General features: G+C 28.8%; 1 protein-coding gene across 8 annotated transcripts in view; it reads right to left on the reverse strand.

Moving 5' to 3' along the window:
* The window catches only part of LOC107443592 (nephrin), a 240,125-nt gene that overhangs the window by 24,049 nt on the left and 200,841 nt on the right, over positions 1 to 15,235 (reverse strand). For all 8 annotated transcript variants that reach the window (XM_071181531.2, XM_071181530.2, XM_043046461.3 and 5 more), the window contains exons 11-16: positions 14,574 to 14,727; positions 11,746 to 11,804; positions 7,349 to 7,592; positions 5,610 to 5,909; positions 3,638 to 3,916; positions 541 to 852 (exon numbers count right to left, since the gene is read on the reverse strand). In XM_071181531.2, the coding sequence (XP_071037632.1) occupies positions 541 to 852; positions 3,638 to 3,916; positions 5,610 to 5,909; positions 7,349 to 7,592; positions 11,746 to 11,804; positions 14,574 to 14,727 (1,348 nt within the window). The remainder of the gene's footprint in view (positions 1 to 540; positions 853 to 3,637; positions 3,917 to 5,609; positions 5,910 to 7,348; positions 7,593 to 11,745; positions 11,805 to 14,573; positions 14,728 to 15,235) is intronic.

Genomic DNA, 15,235 nt, shown 5'->3' on the forward strand with positions numbered 1-15,235 from the left:
CTAAACCAATAAAAGCTAATGATAATGAGCTTTTAACTCTTTGTATGAAAAATATATTTAATAAAAATTTTGGTTCTAAGGGTTAAAAATAAATATTTAAGCTTTTATTTCAAAATTATTAACTGTACTTATTCTTATTTCAATTCTGATTGAACTTTACTTACGCATACCACATTTAAATTTTCTCTTTTACTATTGATTTTGCTATTTGAATTTTAAAATAAATTTCATAGACCAATTACCATTTAATATTTTTTATCACAAGTAATGTATAAAAGCATTCTCTTGGATAATACCTACCTTACCAGTTGTAATGCCAAAATTTTTCCTTACGCTAAAGATGCTAGGATAGGATGTAAGATTCAGTGAAATTTTTATGTACACTTTGATCCAGGAATCTCACTTCAGAATTTTACTATCAAAGAATATATTCCTTAGAACATCTAATTTATTTCCCGAAAATAGCGTACATACCCTTTTTTTTAACACTGGCTACATTCGTGGGAAAGAAGAAAAAAATCAATAAAATCAGATACTTACATTTTTGTCCAAGAGGTATCTTGAACGTCTCAAATCCAAGCTCATTTATGGCCTTGCACATATAGTCGCCGTAATCCTGTGCCTTCATGTCTTTCACTATCAAAATAGATTCATAGGACACAAAATCGATTTGTCGGCTTCTTATTTCGTATTTCGAAGGCGGTTTCTTTGATGAACCGATTGCGGAACCATCTCGAAACCACGTGAAAGATACATTTGGTGCACCAGATGCTCTGCAAATGATTTTTGCATTTTCTCCCTCGCTAGCTGCAGCTTTAGAATAGGCACCAGTTCGTTCTATCACAGGTTTATCTAGGGAATATAGAAGAAGAAGAATTTTTAAATTTTAATATTTTGTGTATCTAGTGAGATCTGCAATGCTAGATTCTATGCAATATAAAGGACTAAAAGTAAAATTTAAGAAAAAAAAGTACAGACATTATTCTTACTGTAAAAAATTCCGGATGGAATTACGGTAAGAAGTATCGGCACTAAAGGTGCTGGTATCTATTTCCGGAAATAGATCTTAACTGGAACATGTCACGGAATAAAAAATCTGATAATCCGTAATTTTTACAATAATAGTTACCGTAAAATCACTTAATCCCTGTAAGGCAATGAATAATACTATAGAAATTACGATTTAATATTTAATGGGGAAAAATTATTTTTACGGTAAAATTGATTTTACGGATGATGATTGAGATTGAAAATTGTTTTTACGGATACCTTATACCGTAAGTTGAATTGGATTTTTTTGCAGTGCAATCTAATCATTATCTGTAATTACTTAATCATTCGATTCGATTTCTTTAAAACAAAATACTGCTTACTATAAGAAATGACCAAAGATTTGTTGCCTTCACTAAATGCATGGATTGTTTAATTCGTAAATAACAAATTCAATAAATATTCTGATCTTCGAAAGTTGTAGAATTAATTTTTTAGCGAGAAAAAAAATCACGATCACTCTTTGCATTCACTATCAAAACCAGTAAAATGTTTTTAATTTAATTTTAATTTAATTTTAATGTCAAGATGGATGAAGTTGAGAGTTATTCATTAGCGAAAAGCAAATAACAAAACTAAAACAGTCAAGTAAACTGGTTTATGATCTTTCTATTGCCTCTTTTCGTCGATAACGAAAATGACTGGTCAGATTTTGATTGCGTATTTTCCCTCTCGTTAAAGTTAATTTTATGCTTGAAACTAATTTTTTACTAGTTCTGTACGTATTATAAAATTTTTAACGAAGTTGTCCTTTACAGATGCATGCATTAAGAAATTGGTAAAGTTGTATAATCAATTTCTTCTAATATTATAGGCATTGATTATTTTGGTCAATAATAGTGTGTTAATAAATTTAATAGATCAAGGTTTTTTCCGAGTGACCTTTTTTGGCTTACGCCAGAATTTATAGCATCGTTTAATAATAAAAACGTGTAGACTTAAACAATGTGTCAATCAAGCATCAATCAAGCATGTATGCAATTATATTTGTTAGGGAAAAAATCAAATACTAAGAGTAGAATAGAAAAATCCAAGTAAAATAATAATATCCCCCCCCCCATTAGTTTTAAAATTTGTATGTTTTCCTCGCTGTGATTTTCTCTGGTATTAGTCTTTTAATAACATTAAAGATATTAATAAAAACATTAAATTATAAAATTAACTCTAATAAATTCCTTCTATGATAATGGCATTTAATAAGATAAAAGTTGATTAAGATGATTTCATTTTGCTTTTTAAAAAAATCAATCCTCTGTTTAGATAAGTTTTAGATGATATAAAACTTCTCCTTAAATTATACACTTAAATTTTCTTCTCCCATTTCATAAAAGCTTTAAGACGTAGCAATTTAGTAAATGAGACAAAGAAACTGTATAATCTCTTAAGAACCTCGTCTAGCTTATCCATATTTATGGGCCCTTTTATTCCACTAAAATCATATGAGAATCATTATATAACGTTCAAATTTTGAGAAAGCTATGTCAGAAAAAGCAAGCCCAGATTTACTTTTAGGAAAAGCTCTTTAGTGGTGAAGATTATATTTAGTTAGATAAGAGATAGGTTTCTTTCTGTTTTATTTATTATGTACTATAACATAGAATAAAATACCGAGTTTTGTGTTTTCAACGTTTCTTAAATTTGCTCTTACTTTAATTTTATTAATACAACTTTTGTTTTTTTTAATTAAAATTTATTAAAAATATTCAATTCATTTAAATGTAGATTGAATTCCCGGTTTTCTACTCTGATAATTGTCTGAAAGATGTAATATGGAGATAAAAGTGAAGTACATAAGTTTATAAATACGCAAATGAAAAATAGTATTAAATGATGTGTTTAAACTAAACTAGCAAGCAATATTTTAAAAAGAATTTCAAAAATAAAATGGAGAAAGACTTTTAATTAAAATTTTACATTTTTACTCCATGTAAAATAAATGCCTAGGATTACTAAGTAGTGATGATTATATTTATTTGCTTAGTAGGAAGGCGAGAAAGAGTACATAACATGTACGATTACCGTTTAAATCTAATATTTAGGAGCAAATTTTAGCTCCAACATGCATTTAGACTGGATATAATGTTTTTCATCTCACTGTAAAGGAATATTTCACCGATTTTCTTAGTAATCATTGTTTTTCCTTCTCTTAAATGAAAGTTTGTGACAGCTAATAAGTACACTTTTCTGTTCAGTCTTCTATATTAATAATATTATATATATATATATATATATATATATATATATATATATATATATATATATATATATATATATATATATATATATATATATATATATATATATGCATCGAAATTTATTTCCAAACTTTATACTCTGAAATATTTTTTCCATCTTAAATCTATTTGCATTAACACATTAATAATACTTATAAGAATTTATTGCACGGCCTACTTCAAATAAGTTTGATATCAGAATTTCAAATTGAAAACATCACCAATAAACAATTTATGTTTAATATTTACTCGAATACTAATTAAAATATGGAGTTTGCTTTAGGGTTTGCATGAAATATAGCGAATATTATGTATGACTATGCATGCATAATGACTATGAAATTAAGACTCACGTTTGACAATCAGAGTAGATGCTTTTCGTGCTTCGTTTCCAATACCATTGTCAGCAACGCAAAGGAATACTCCAGAATCATCTTTGGTCACGTTGTTAATGATGAGATAGGATCGTCCATTTTCAATACTCTGCCTTGTTCGGCTCATGTCAAAATTCGGCCTTTGCCATCCTATGACGTCATCACTCAACGGATTTGCATCTACTTGACACTCAAGAAATGCATTGGAACCCTGATCCACAAGTGCATTTTCAGTTGCCATGGTGATGGATGCTGAATCTGAAGAAAAGGAAAACACATTTATTGAATTATTTGAATTCTTGGCACGCATCTTCTTTACTATTCTTACCCTTCAAAATATTTTATTTACTTTCAACTTAGTTTTGATTTTATAGAGAAATAAAATAAATTCATCTATGCGATTTGTACGTAATAAGTTTTTAATACTATATATGATATATATCTATATCGTTTCTCAAATTGCATTCTTACACTTTTTCACTTTGGTTTCTTAATTTAAAATAATGTTTCACTATTTAACAATTATGTGAATAAAAGAATTGTTAAGCTTTAGGACTAAGTCTATAAATTTATTTTTCTAAATAATGTACATACGCATTGATTGAAATTAGGTTTGTGTATTTATATTTTTCTTAAATGTCAAATATCATATCAGCATGAACCATGTCACTGATGAAACGTATTTAGGTTTTCAGTTACCTTACAATTTTGAACAACAACTAAAGATTTGAAAATAGCTTAGCAAATGCAGCAGAACAAATAGCTATATACACTTAATATGACACTAACTTGAGTTTGTGTTATCAAAACAACGACTGAAACTTGTACTTTTTCCTATAACGTAAACAGTATTCTATCATTTCATAAAGTACAAACTACAATTTATGATTTAGTCAAAGTAAAACATTGAAACTCCTTGCACTTATAATATTGTAAATTAAATTTTGATAAAGGACAAAAGTGCTATAGTTTGCAAATCAGAGATTTATCAGCATAAGTAATGCCTAAATTTACGGATTTAATAAGCACAGTTCTTAGTGTTTTGAAAGACATGCATAAAAGACGAATCTTGCTTTAAGTATAGGCTTAAAGAGCATGTGTTTTTAATTTTATTCTCATGCAATCAAACTACATGCCAGATGGACATAAGACATCAGTTATTATAATCAATTACAACTTTTAATTGGTTTTATGTAATTACAGCTGTGTAAATAATAACTTGTAATCGTAATTACAGGTAACTGCTATTACAAGCAATCATGATTTCTGATTAGATATGGCTGATTTATGGTTATGTACTTACAAGTAATCAAAATATTTGATTTCAGGTAATCATAATTGCATGCAATCACTATTACAAGTAATCAGAGTATACGGCTGAAATAGAATTTCTAATCACATTTTATGATAGGGATATACAACATATAAGTAGGATGAATAGCAGTCTATGCCTTAAATTCATTAAGCATTAATTACTAAAGAAATGAAAAATGATATTTATTACATTTGATGATGCGAGGGTATTATAAGTAGGGAAGGAAGAAAACGGATGCAGCTTTTAAACGAAACTGAATTTGAAACAAGCTTTTTGCTGATATAGATAGAACGAAATTTAGAAATGAGAAATTTAGAGGTTTTGAACATGGCGTGAGGAAAAAATAGAGTGCAAATTAAACATATTATATGATAAAATTTAATTGCGAATTTTTAATTATTACTTTCGGTATTCATGCGCGCCCTTTTTCACCTGGTTATCCAAATTTGAGCTAATTGTTTTAGTGCTAATTTCTTTTCCTCATGGTCTAGATAACTTGCATGCTAATTTTCAATTACAAACTTGACCAAACTCAATGTTGGTCTGATGCGCAACTTTTATGAAACCCACGCAACATAGAAAATAATTTTGCTATATATTTAATTTTAAATAAAACCAAGACGAATTGCAACTTACATAATACATTTAGCACAACAGTAACAACGCTGTTTCCTTCTTCATTTATGGCTTCCAGTCTGTACTGGCCAGCCTGATCTCTTCGAACGTTCGAAATGTTGAATATAGGGCCAGTAGCTAAAACTGGACTAACAGCTACATCGTTCGAATCAGCAGGCATTAGAGAAGTTGAGCTGCTAGCTTTGCTCCAAGAGTAGTTGATGTTGATCGGATTGCCTCTAGCAGATACGTTGAGCGTAGCTGATTCCCCTTCTATAACATCGTATTGCTGAGAAGACTTCGTTTCAAACTCTGGTTTATCTGGAACACAAATAAAAAATATAACAATTAAAACACAAACATTAATCAAGAGAGATTGCCATGAATTGTGCCATTTATCTCTTCATTTTATTGATCATGTAGAGGGGAGGAGTGTTGGGCACCTATTAATAAATCCTCAAATATAAAGATAAAAATTATTAAAATATAGGTTTACTAATTGGTCAAAAACTATAAATGCAAGAAAGAAATGAAAACATTCTTTAGAATATACTATTTATTAAAACCTTTTAACTATCTTAATCTCTTAACTGTTGACTATTTTTTAAAATCTGTACAAAATTTAAAAATTTAATACTGTTTTTGATATACTTAATTTTTAAAGCTTATTGATCCATTGCACATGCAAAAATTGCCTTATGTTAATCATCCACACCACTTACAGCTTATCCAAATACTAGATAATGTTTTATTATGGTCTAATATGAAAGAAATTTCATTCTATTTAAACCATCTTCTTTAACACTAAAAATTTTACCAAAAACAATAGTAAATTTCCTGAAAAGTTTCCAAAACGTTTTTTTTCCTTTACTACCTTTTTTTATGAAATCAACTTGAAAAAAAATTAAAACATGGTAATGCCTATTGAGCATTATCTCCCTCCCCCTCCAAAAAATCAGATTTCCGTCATTTTTGATACATTACCTCGCATGTAAAATGTCAAAACAAAACCTTACAATTGACATTTGGATATACGACATGAATTTTCACGCATGCACATAAATATTTTCCAAAATGCTGTTCAAGTGACTCTATGCCCAAATAAAACAATCAAAACTTTAAAAACAATGTCACTAATTTTTTTTATTCCTTTCAAAATATACCATTATTTTTCAAGACACAGCGTTTTTAAATACCTTGCTTTAAAGTAGCAAATAACAAAAGTGTTTTTTCTAGATCTGTTAAATAAAGTAACATAATTTTTAATCAATGAACTACTAATTGAGTCAAATGTAAATTGTAATGTAAAAGTTCAGCAATCATATAAAAGTCCATTGTTGTGGGTCTGAGGGCTTTGTATATTATTATTTCTCTAATTCGAGATGAACGACATGACTGTTAGTTTTGAGCTCAAGTTGCCTTTACTTTTCAGGCAATCTCCTACCTATTGATCTAAAGCTATCATTTAGCCGCAAATAATAATCAAAACCTGCTTAATCCTTTAGGCAGCTCAGTGCCTTTAAACGTTGAAGTTTGGTGCACTAGCAGCAAGGCTAACCTCTCCGTTCCAACGTTCTTCGATTGTCCAACGCATTCCCATTTCCGCTTATTACGAAAACTGGACCACCTCCTCCAGGAAGGTTCAACATTCGTTGGTCATCGTTGAATTTATGAATGATCGTTGATAATGGGTGGCACGTTGAATTTAATAATTTTTGTTTGAATTTGCATTAAAGAAAGTAAAATCTAGATAAACTTACATAATACGTTGATAGTAACAGCATCATGTGCACTCTGTTTTAATTCAGTGTTTGTTGCTTGGCATGTGTATACTGCTCCGTCATCATGTGAAGAAACATTGAGCTGTAGAATATTTTTTGTCGATCTCCCACCATTCGGAGCGTCAAATACTCCATCAGGAGTACCAAGTATAATAAACCCATCTTTCCACCACGTAATTTCTGCTTGGGGATTGCTACTCGCACATTCACATATCAATGTAACCTAAAATAATCCAAATAGATGACTTGAATAAAATATAACATTCATAGTAAACTAAATTACAAAATAAAATTGAATTAGAAAACGATTAAATAACATTCACTGTTTTATTAAATAACATTTACTGTTAACATTTACTGTTTACTGCTGTTATTTTTCGTTAGTTTAAAATAATAATTTTCAAACAACAAATAACTTATCACCAATTATTTGCTAATAATAATAATCATCATCAATCGCTTAACAGCCCAACGTGAGCCTTGGCCTTCTCAAGAAGATTTTCTCAAGAAGTTCCAGACTAACCTCTTTATTATTATTTACTTTATTATTACATTATTATTATTTCATTATTTTTTTATTTGCTTATTATTATTATTTCATTATTATTATTATAACTTTATTATTATTATTTCTTAATAATGCAGGCTACTAAACTTAATTTTTAAATATTTATTTTTGTAAATAAAGTCGAATTTAAAGGTTATTTTTTATGCCTACTGTAGTTATGGATACAAACAGACGTGTATATATATATATATATATATATATATATATATATATATATATATATATATATATATATATATATATATATATATATATATATATATATATATATATATATATATATATATATATACAGTCAAACCCCGCTATTGTGAAGTGAACCTTCAAAGGACCGAAATTTTTGTTCACTATAACCGGGAGTTCACTATATCCGTTACGCAGGCAATTTAACTAACGGTTCCCAAACTCCTCCCTTTTATTACACATTGTTCAAATAAATGACTGAAAAATATTATGTAGTAGCAAAAAATGTGTTATTTTCCATTACTCTTTGTCTTGCGTACAAAAAAAAATTAGTAATCTTTAGCTGATGAGCAATCCTCAACATCAGATATGGAAAAACTTCCCGACTCTCAGATAATTTTTCCTGAATTTCTGTTATTCCGCTTTTTAAATCTGTCTAACCTGCCATTCGAGAGCATGAAAGTGGTCTCATAACATCGCTTAGCAAATTCATCGACATTTGTGTTGTCCAGATACTTCGATTGGTGAACCACTTCAGTAATGCTTTTTCAACATCCTTGTGATCTGCTTTTCTCAACTTTTTTCTGTCATCTAAATTTTTTTCATGAGCAGAAATCATTAATTGCCTATTTTTCCATATGTTACAAACTGCAGATTTGGATAGTTTATATTCCCTGCAAATATCAGCTTGATTGCATCCATTTTCAATTTTTCTGATTATGCCCATTTTATTATCAATGGAGAACGTTTTACGTTTACTGCCCTGTGCCCTCTGCCCTGTGCGTCTCCAAACACGTCTTCGATGATCGTCAGGACACAGTTGGAAGCAGGATTCGTCGCTAAAGACTATACGTCTCCAGTCGGCATCATTTCAGCCTGATCTGTTCAAAACATTCGTGCATACGAAATTTCAAGGCAATCGGATGCTTGCTTCTTGGTGCGTCGATTTTTTTGTTATAGAGTATATATATATATATATATATATATATATATATATATATATATATATATATATATATATATATATATATATATATATATATATATATATATATATATATATATATATATATATATATATATATATATATAAACGTAGTTAAGGCTAAAATGAGCGCACTAAGAACATTATCTTTTCCAAACTTCTGATTTGGTATAATTAGTACAGTAATTATTGTAAGAAGAAACGCTTATTAGAATCACTGTAATTGTTCTTATTAATTTAAAACATAGCTAAGCCGAAACTGAAAACGCTAAAAACATTATCATTTCCAAATTTGTGTTTTGAGATAATTTGTACAGTAATAATTGTAAGAGGAAACTTTTACAGAATTACTGCAGATAATTTTATTAATTTTATATTTAATTAAAAGCGAATCATGTTTTCACAATTAAAATATTGCTGATTTTAATACTTTTTTTTTTGAAAAGCACTTAAACTCCACAACATTTTTAAGCATGCAATTTAATGCAAACATACTAAAACTCTAAAAATAAAAGCTTAATAAGAGTGTAAGCAATTGCTTTACAGTTAGAATATAAATTCATTGCAATAAGAGATTGTATCATCTAGTTCAGGTCAACTCCATTAGCTCAATACGGATGAAAGCACAAAATCAGATGATGGAAAAATTAAAAAAAGGAAGAGAAAAAACTTTTTAAGTAATAGTTTCAAAAGAAAAAAAAGATAACAAAACCACAGGGAAAAAAATCTACCAAAATAAATATATTTTTTCGTATTCAAAGAAAAATAATGTATGTAGCTATCGATAAACTGACTTAAAGCAAGATAACGCTTAGATTCAGATTTTAATGTTTCTCTAATTTGGAGAGAAAAAATATTTCGTTGCCAGAAAAATTAAAAAAATAGAAGAAAAACTCATCATTTCCCTCAGGCCATATGACGTTTTGACAAAAAATGAATAACTGTTTTGTTAAAGTTACAAAAAAAAAAAAAAAAAAAAAAAGAATTTAAGAGATAGAAATATTTGTTTTGTTTTCTCTAGTTTACGTTTTTTCTCTTTAAATGTTCCAAAAAAATTTGAACAACATATCGCTTAAACTTAATATATTTTTTAGCATTTTATGAAACTTTAAAAATTGCGACTGTACTTTTAATAAGAAATGTATAATTTGTTTTTTTAGGAAAGAAAAAACTTTCTGAATACAATTCTTTTATGGTAAATAAATAAGTGTTCTATTCATTTCTAAATTGATTTTTGTTCAAAGTAATTTTTTAAAGAAGTTCACTTTTATAGCTAATTCAAATTCCGATTTTTTAATAAAAATAAATTATTTAATTAATGTAATCTTTTGTAAAAAATAAAAAAGTTATGTGTTTTACAGAATAAGATTAATTTTACTGAATTAGTTATTAAAGTGTGTATTTTATATAAATTAAATTTTTTTAATAGAAAACTTCCTATATATTCATTAAATTTAACTTTTCTTGTACATTCAGATAATATTTTACTTATAAATTTTTTTTTCCTATTTAATTTGTAAACAGATTCAAATTTTACTATATATTTTAAATAGAAATTTAATAAATTACCCTTATACCTATTTTTAACCTTTTAAATCTCAGTAAATTTTAAATGCACTTATGTCTTTTTTGCTACATACTTATTCTATTCTGCTCATGACTAAGATGGAAGATAAATTTTAGAATAAAATTAATACATTTTTCATAGTTTTATTTAAATTAAATTCAAAATTCTTAAATTATAACTACTTTCTAAAATTAACATATCTAAAGTTAGAAATAAGTATTTTTCCTTAAATTACTTTAATGCATGAAGATTATTATATTTTATCTTATCTAATTTAATTAAAGCAGGATAACAAATTCATAAATTCCAATTTAGATTGTACTAGTTACATCTAGTTTAGAATGTATTAACACTGGAAAGATTGGTAGGGCCTTTTTTTAGCCCATTTCATATTTTATTGCTCAGCAATTTTTAAAAGAATAACTTATTGAAAATATTGAGTATTTCTGACTTTTCATAATTTATTCCAATTTAAGTGCTTATTTAACCATGTGTTAGCCTTACAGGAGCATATACATAGAACCTTATGCCTAGAATGATGGAAGAGGACAAAACATTTTAGTAGGTACCCCATAACCTCAAGTAGGTTTGAGTATAAGGTACCCTTTAGTAGGTATAAAATGCCCCTATTTCATTAAAAAACGGTAGAATTTCAGCTTATCTTCATCTATTATTTAACGAGAAGGGAACTAATGTGTAAGTATAAATGAAAAGTCAGTGCTTCGTTGAATCAAATATTTTCGTTAATCAAATCAAGTCAAATAATAAACCATGGAACTTATAAACTATTCTCGAATATATTTGTTTTTAAATCAGTTATGATTATATTTTAAAATTCTGGACGTCTAATTGATCAAAACGCAAACAATCATGGAAGGTCCTTCAATTTTTCAACTGTTAAATAATTCCTAAATTCTTTAATGCATTAAATAATTTGGACCGGCATGTCTAAAACATGTCTTAAAACGATTCTTACACATATCTTAAATAAATTTATACGCTCTGATTTAGAAATATTCTTCTCATAACTAATTTTTAAAAATTTGTATCTAAATTAATAAAAATTGACTTACTTTTTGTCCAGCTTTAGGCCGCTTTGGTTTCAGTTTAATATTGACAGCAGAAGGAGGAACTAAAATAAAAATAAAATTGTTTAATTTATTAGCTATGCAATGCAAATTAAGTAATGATTTAATCATAAATTTAGTCTGGCCACATCAAGAACAAATCAACACATATCTACTTACATAAAATTTCATCCAACACATTCACAACTAAATTAATAATCCTCATGTAACTGAAGCAGTAAGATATTACTTGATTAAAAACTTTATTCGCTTCAAAGATATGCAAACTGGAAATAAGTCGGCATTTTACAAGTGTTCAAAAATAAGCTCCCATTTTCAAGATTCACCCAAAAGTGAATGTGACGAAACAAAAGTGAATTCAAATATAAAACGTAAAATTGCCTGCAAAAAATGGAAGAAATGTTGTTGTTGTAGTTCATTTACGTCGCACTAGAGCTGCACAATGGGCTATTGGCGACGGTCTAGGAAACATCCCTGAGGATGATCCGAAGACATGCCATCACAATTTTGATTCTCTGCAGACGGGATGGCACCCCCGCTTCGGTAGCCCGACGACCTGCACGCGAAGTCGAGCACTTTACGGTAGAACAGTTTAACGAGGACCAATACCGCACACCCTCGGTCCCTACGCAGACTGATCCAAGTGGTCACCCACCAGCACACTGACCGCAGTCAGTGATGCTTGACTTCGGTGATCTGCTGGGAACCATGTCCCAATGATCAGTCCACTGTGGGAAGAAATGAAGGTGGGAAACAAAAGTAGAAAAACCACAATAACCTAGAGAGAATGAAAAAAATGCTAGAAAAACCACAGTGGCCGAGAGAGGCAAATCAGGGTAAAATGCATTCTCACCGGCTATGGAAAAGTGGTGAGGGACAAATTTCATTGACAAGGGAATCAGAGTTCTTATGAATAAAGCAAGATTCCTGGGCATCAATATAAGCTGATGTGACAGGAGTGAAAAAAAATTCATTGCCGAAATTGAATATATGCCCTAGATTCCAACAATGTGCAGCTATTGATGATTTTTTGCTTTCTTTATGACTGACATATCGTACTTCTTAAATCTAAATTTTAAAGGGCTTCTAGTTTGTTCGAGGTAACCAAGGTCGTACTGACGGAGAATGTGGAAAATGTTAAGCGATTATCGAAACTAATAAGATCTTTACTACCCTTAAATTTAATTTTGTAAGCAGGCTTTGAAGCCAAAATGGGCGTGGATATTAGCAATTACATAACCAGCAGAAGAAAAAAAACGGTAATGTAGCAATTTCTGAAGGATTGCAGGAAAATGGGCGTTTTGGATTGGTAAGTTCAGCAAGAGCTGAACTATAGAAGAGTTAAATCGATGGTTAGCAAAAAGTGAGCAGCAATTAAGCTCCAATTCGAAATTTATTCAACCCATTCTTTCGAAAATAAAATACACATTTCTCAAGAGAAACAAACCACATTTCTCAAAAGATATCGACTAATGCTCAAACCTTTTTTTAATTTTTCAAAAAATCTGCAAAACTGGTGATGCATTTTTAAACTTTTGACAATAAGTAATTGCAAGAGAATACTAATCCCACCTAAGCTTGCCGTCAAGTTTAATTATTAGTTGAACAGGAAGAAATCAGAAAAATTAAAATCTTAAGTAAAACGATAGATCCTTTTCTATCGATTAAATGACTGGAATTATGTTCTTTATTAATGAAGCAAATTTAATTACGGAACATTCCAACTACACACTAAGCCTTTTCTTTTAATTTGAAATGGCAGGAAACTGAAGATAGAAATGTAGGTGTTGCATTTAAGAGGATTTTATTGGATGTCGAATTCGAGACTGGTGATAAGAAAAGCAGTTTGAATGTAGACAGCTCAGTTTTACATAGTATTGAAAACTTTAATTATTTCAGTGAGGCATTTTATATAGTTTAAGAGATAAATATTGAAATGATAAATATACAGGAAGGGAAAAATCTTTTAAAGTTATGTAGCAAACTGTCTTACTGAGTAATTAGTAATTTAAGTTTATACAGTTGAACGGAAATTGTTACGGCAAATTTAATACAAATTAATTTATCATATAATTAAATATTGTTGACAAGATAAATATTTATTTTTTAATTGAGTGCTATGAACTATATTAATTATGAGCAATATGCTTTGCATTATTTCATAATATCAAGAAGAAAAAAAGACGATTGCGAATAAAGTGAGTAATTAATTAATTTTAATAATTTATTTTGTACTGTAATCGTGTACTATGAATTCAACTAACTCTAAGCAATTACGTATTTTATGTACTTATAATGTATTTATAAAATTTGAAATGTAAAGAGAAATTTAAAACATGTCATATTACATGAGCATTTATAATTTTACAGAGTAAATGTAAATTCGGCTAAGTTGAATTTCACAGAGACCGCTGTTAAAACGACGCCAAGAATAATACAAAGCTAATGGCTTCCATATCTCCGCGATTGCTTTCAATATTAAATCAAAGACTCATCTTCCCATAGGATTTTCGCCAAATGAATCCCGCAAGATAAGACTTTAGAAGATGAGGAGCAGTGCCAATTTGCCTTTCGTTCCTAACATAAAAAAAGGTTATTTTTTGTTAACGTTTCACATTGCGCCTCCGTAGAGTTTGAATCTGTCAAAACCCTATAATATCAAAAATTGCTTAATTATTTAGTTACTTGGCTATTAACGTTTAATTTAAATAAATGTATCGTTGAAAATTACCGTCAGTACGTAATTTAAAAAAAAATATACTTAATTATTGAATTTTGTATAATTAACAGAAAAAAACTAATAAACTACTCACAGTAGACTGTTAATCTTGTTGTAGCAACCATGGGAAGAACAGATGCTGAATTTGTTGCTTCACACCGGTATTCAACACCATTATCATTTGCATCAACAGTAATTGATACTTCGGATGAGACAGCGTTATTGTTTGTGGTAGTTGAAGATTCAATCTGCAACAAATGTTACAACAAATATTAGAGCCATTATTTTATAAAATGCAGCATAAGAATGAAATATATATCTAATTTAGCACAAATCAACGAAGAATTTTAGTTTTTTTAAGCAACAAAACTAAACATTTCGATACTACATGTTTGCAAAAATGATGGAGATATCACCTCTTAAAAAATTTTTCTAACCATACGAAACTTTTTTTCTTATTAATGCTTAGTGCATGTAAAATGCGCAAATTAAAATACTGTCGGACCTTAATAACTTTTGATCTAGTGATTGGATCTACGAATCTAATCACAAAAACCTACTTTTTTTAAATAAACATACCCTTTTTTCAATGCATTCAGATTTTTGACCCCGAAATATTGGGGGTAGCTACAATATGGGAAATATGGTCCAAATTTTTTTTTTTCAGGAGAGTGCTTCAAAGTTTTGAACCCTTAATATTAATTTTGCTTTTTGCGTATTTTGCCATATGTCGAGAATGTTTTAACAGAATTTAAA

This window comes from Parasteatoda tepidariorum, chromosome 8 (assembly GCF_982258835.1).
Source record: "Parasteatoda tepidariorum strain Cologne lab strain chromosome 8, Ptep-v5.0, whole genome shotgun sequence".
NCBI classification, from domain to species: domain Eukaryota; kingdom Metazoa; phylum Arthropoda; class Arachnida; order Araneae; family Theridiidae; genus Parasteatoda; species Parasteatoda tepidariorum.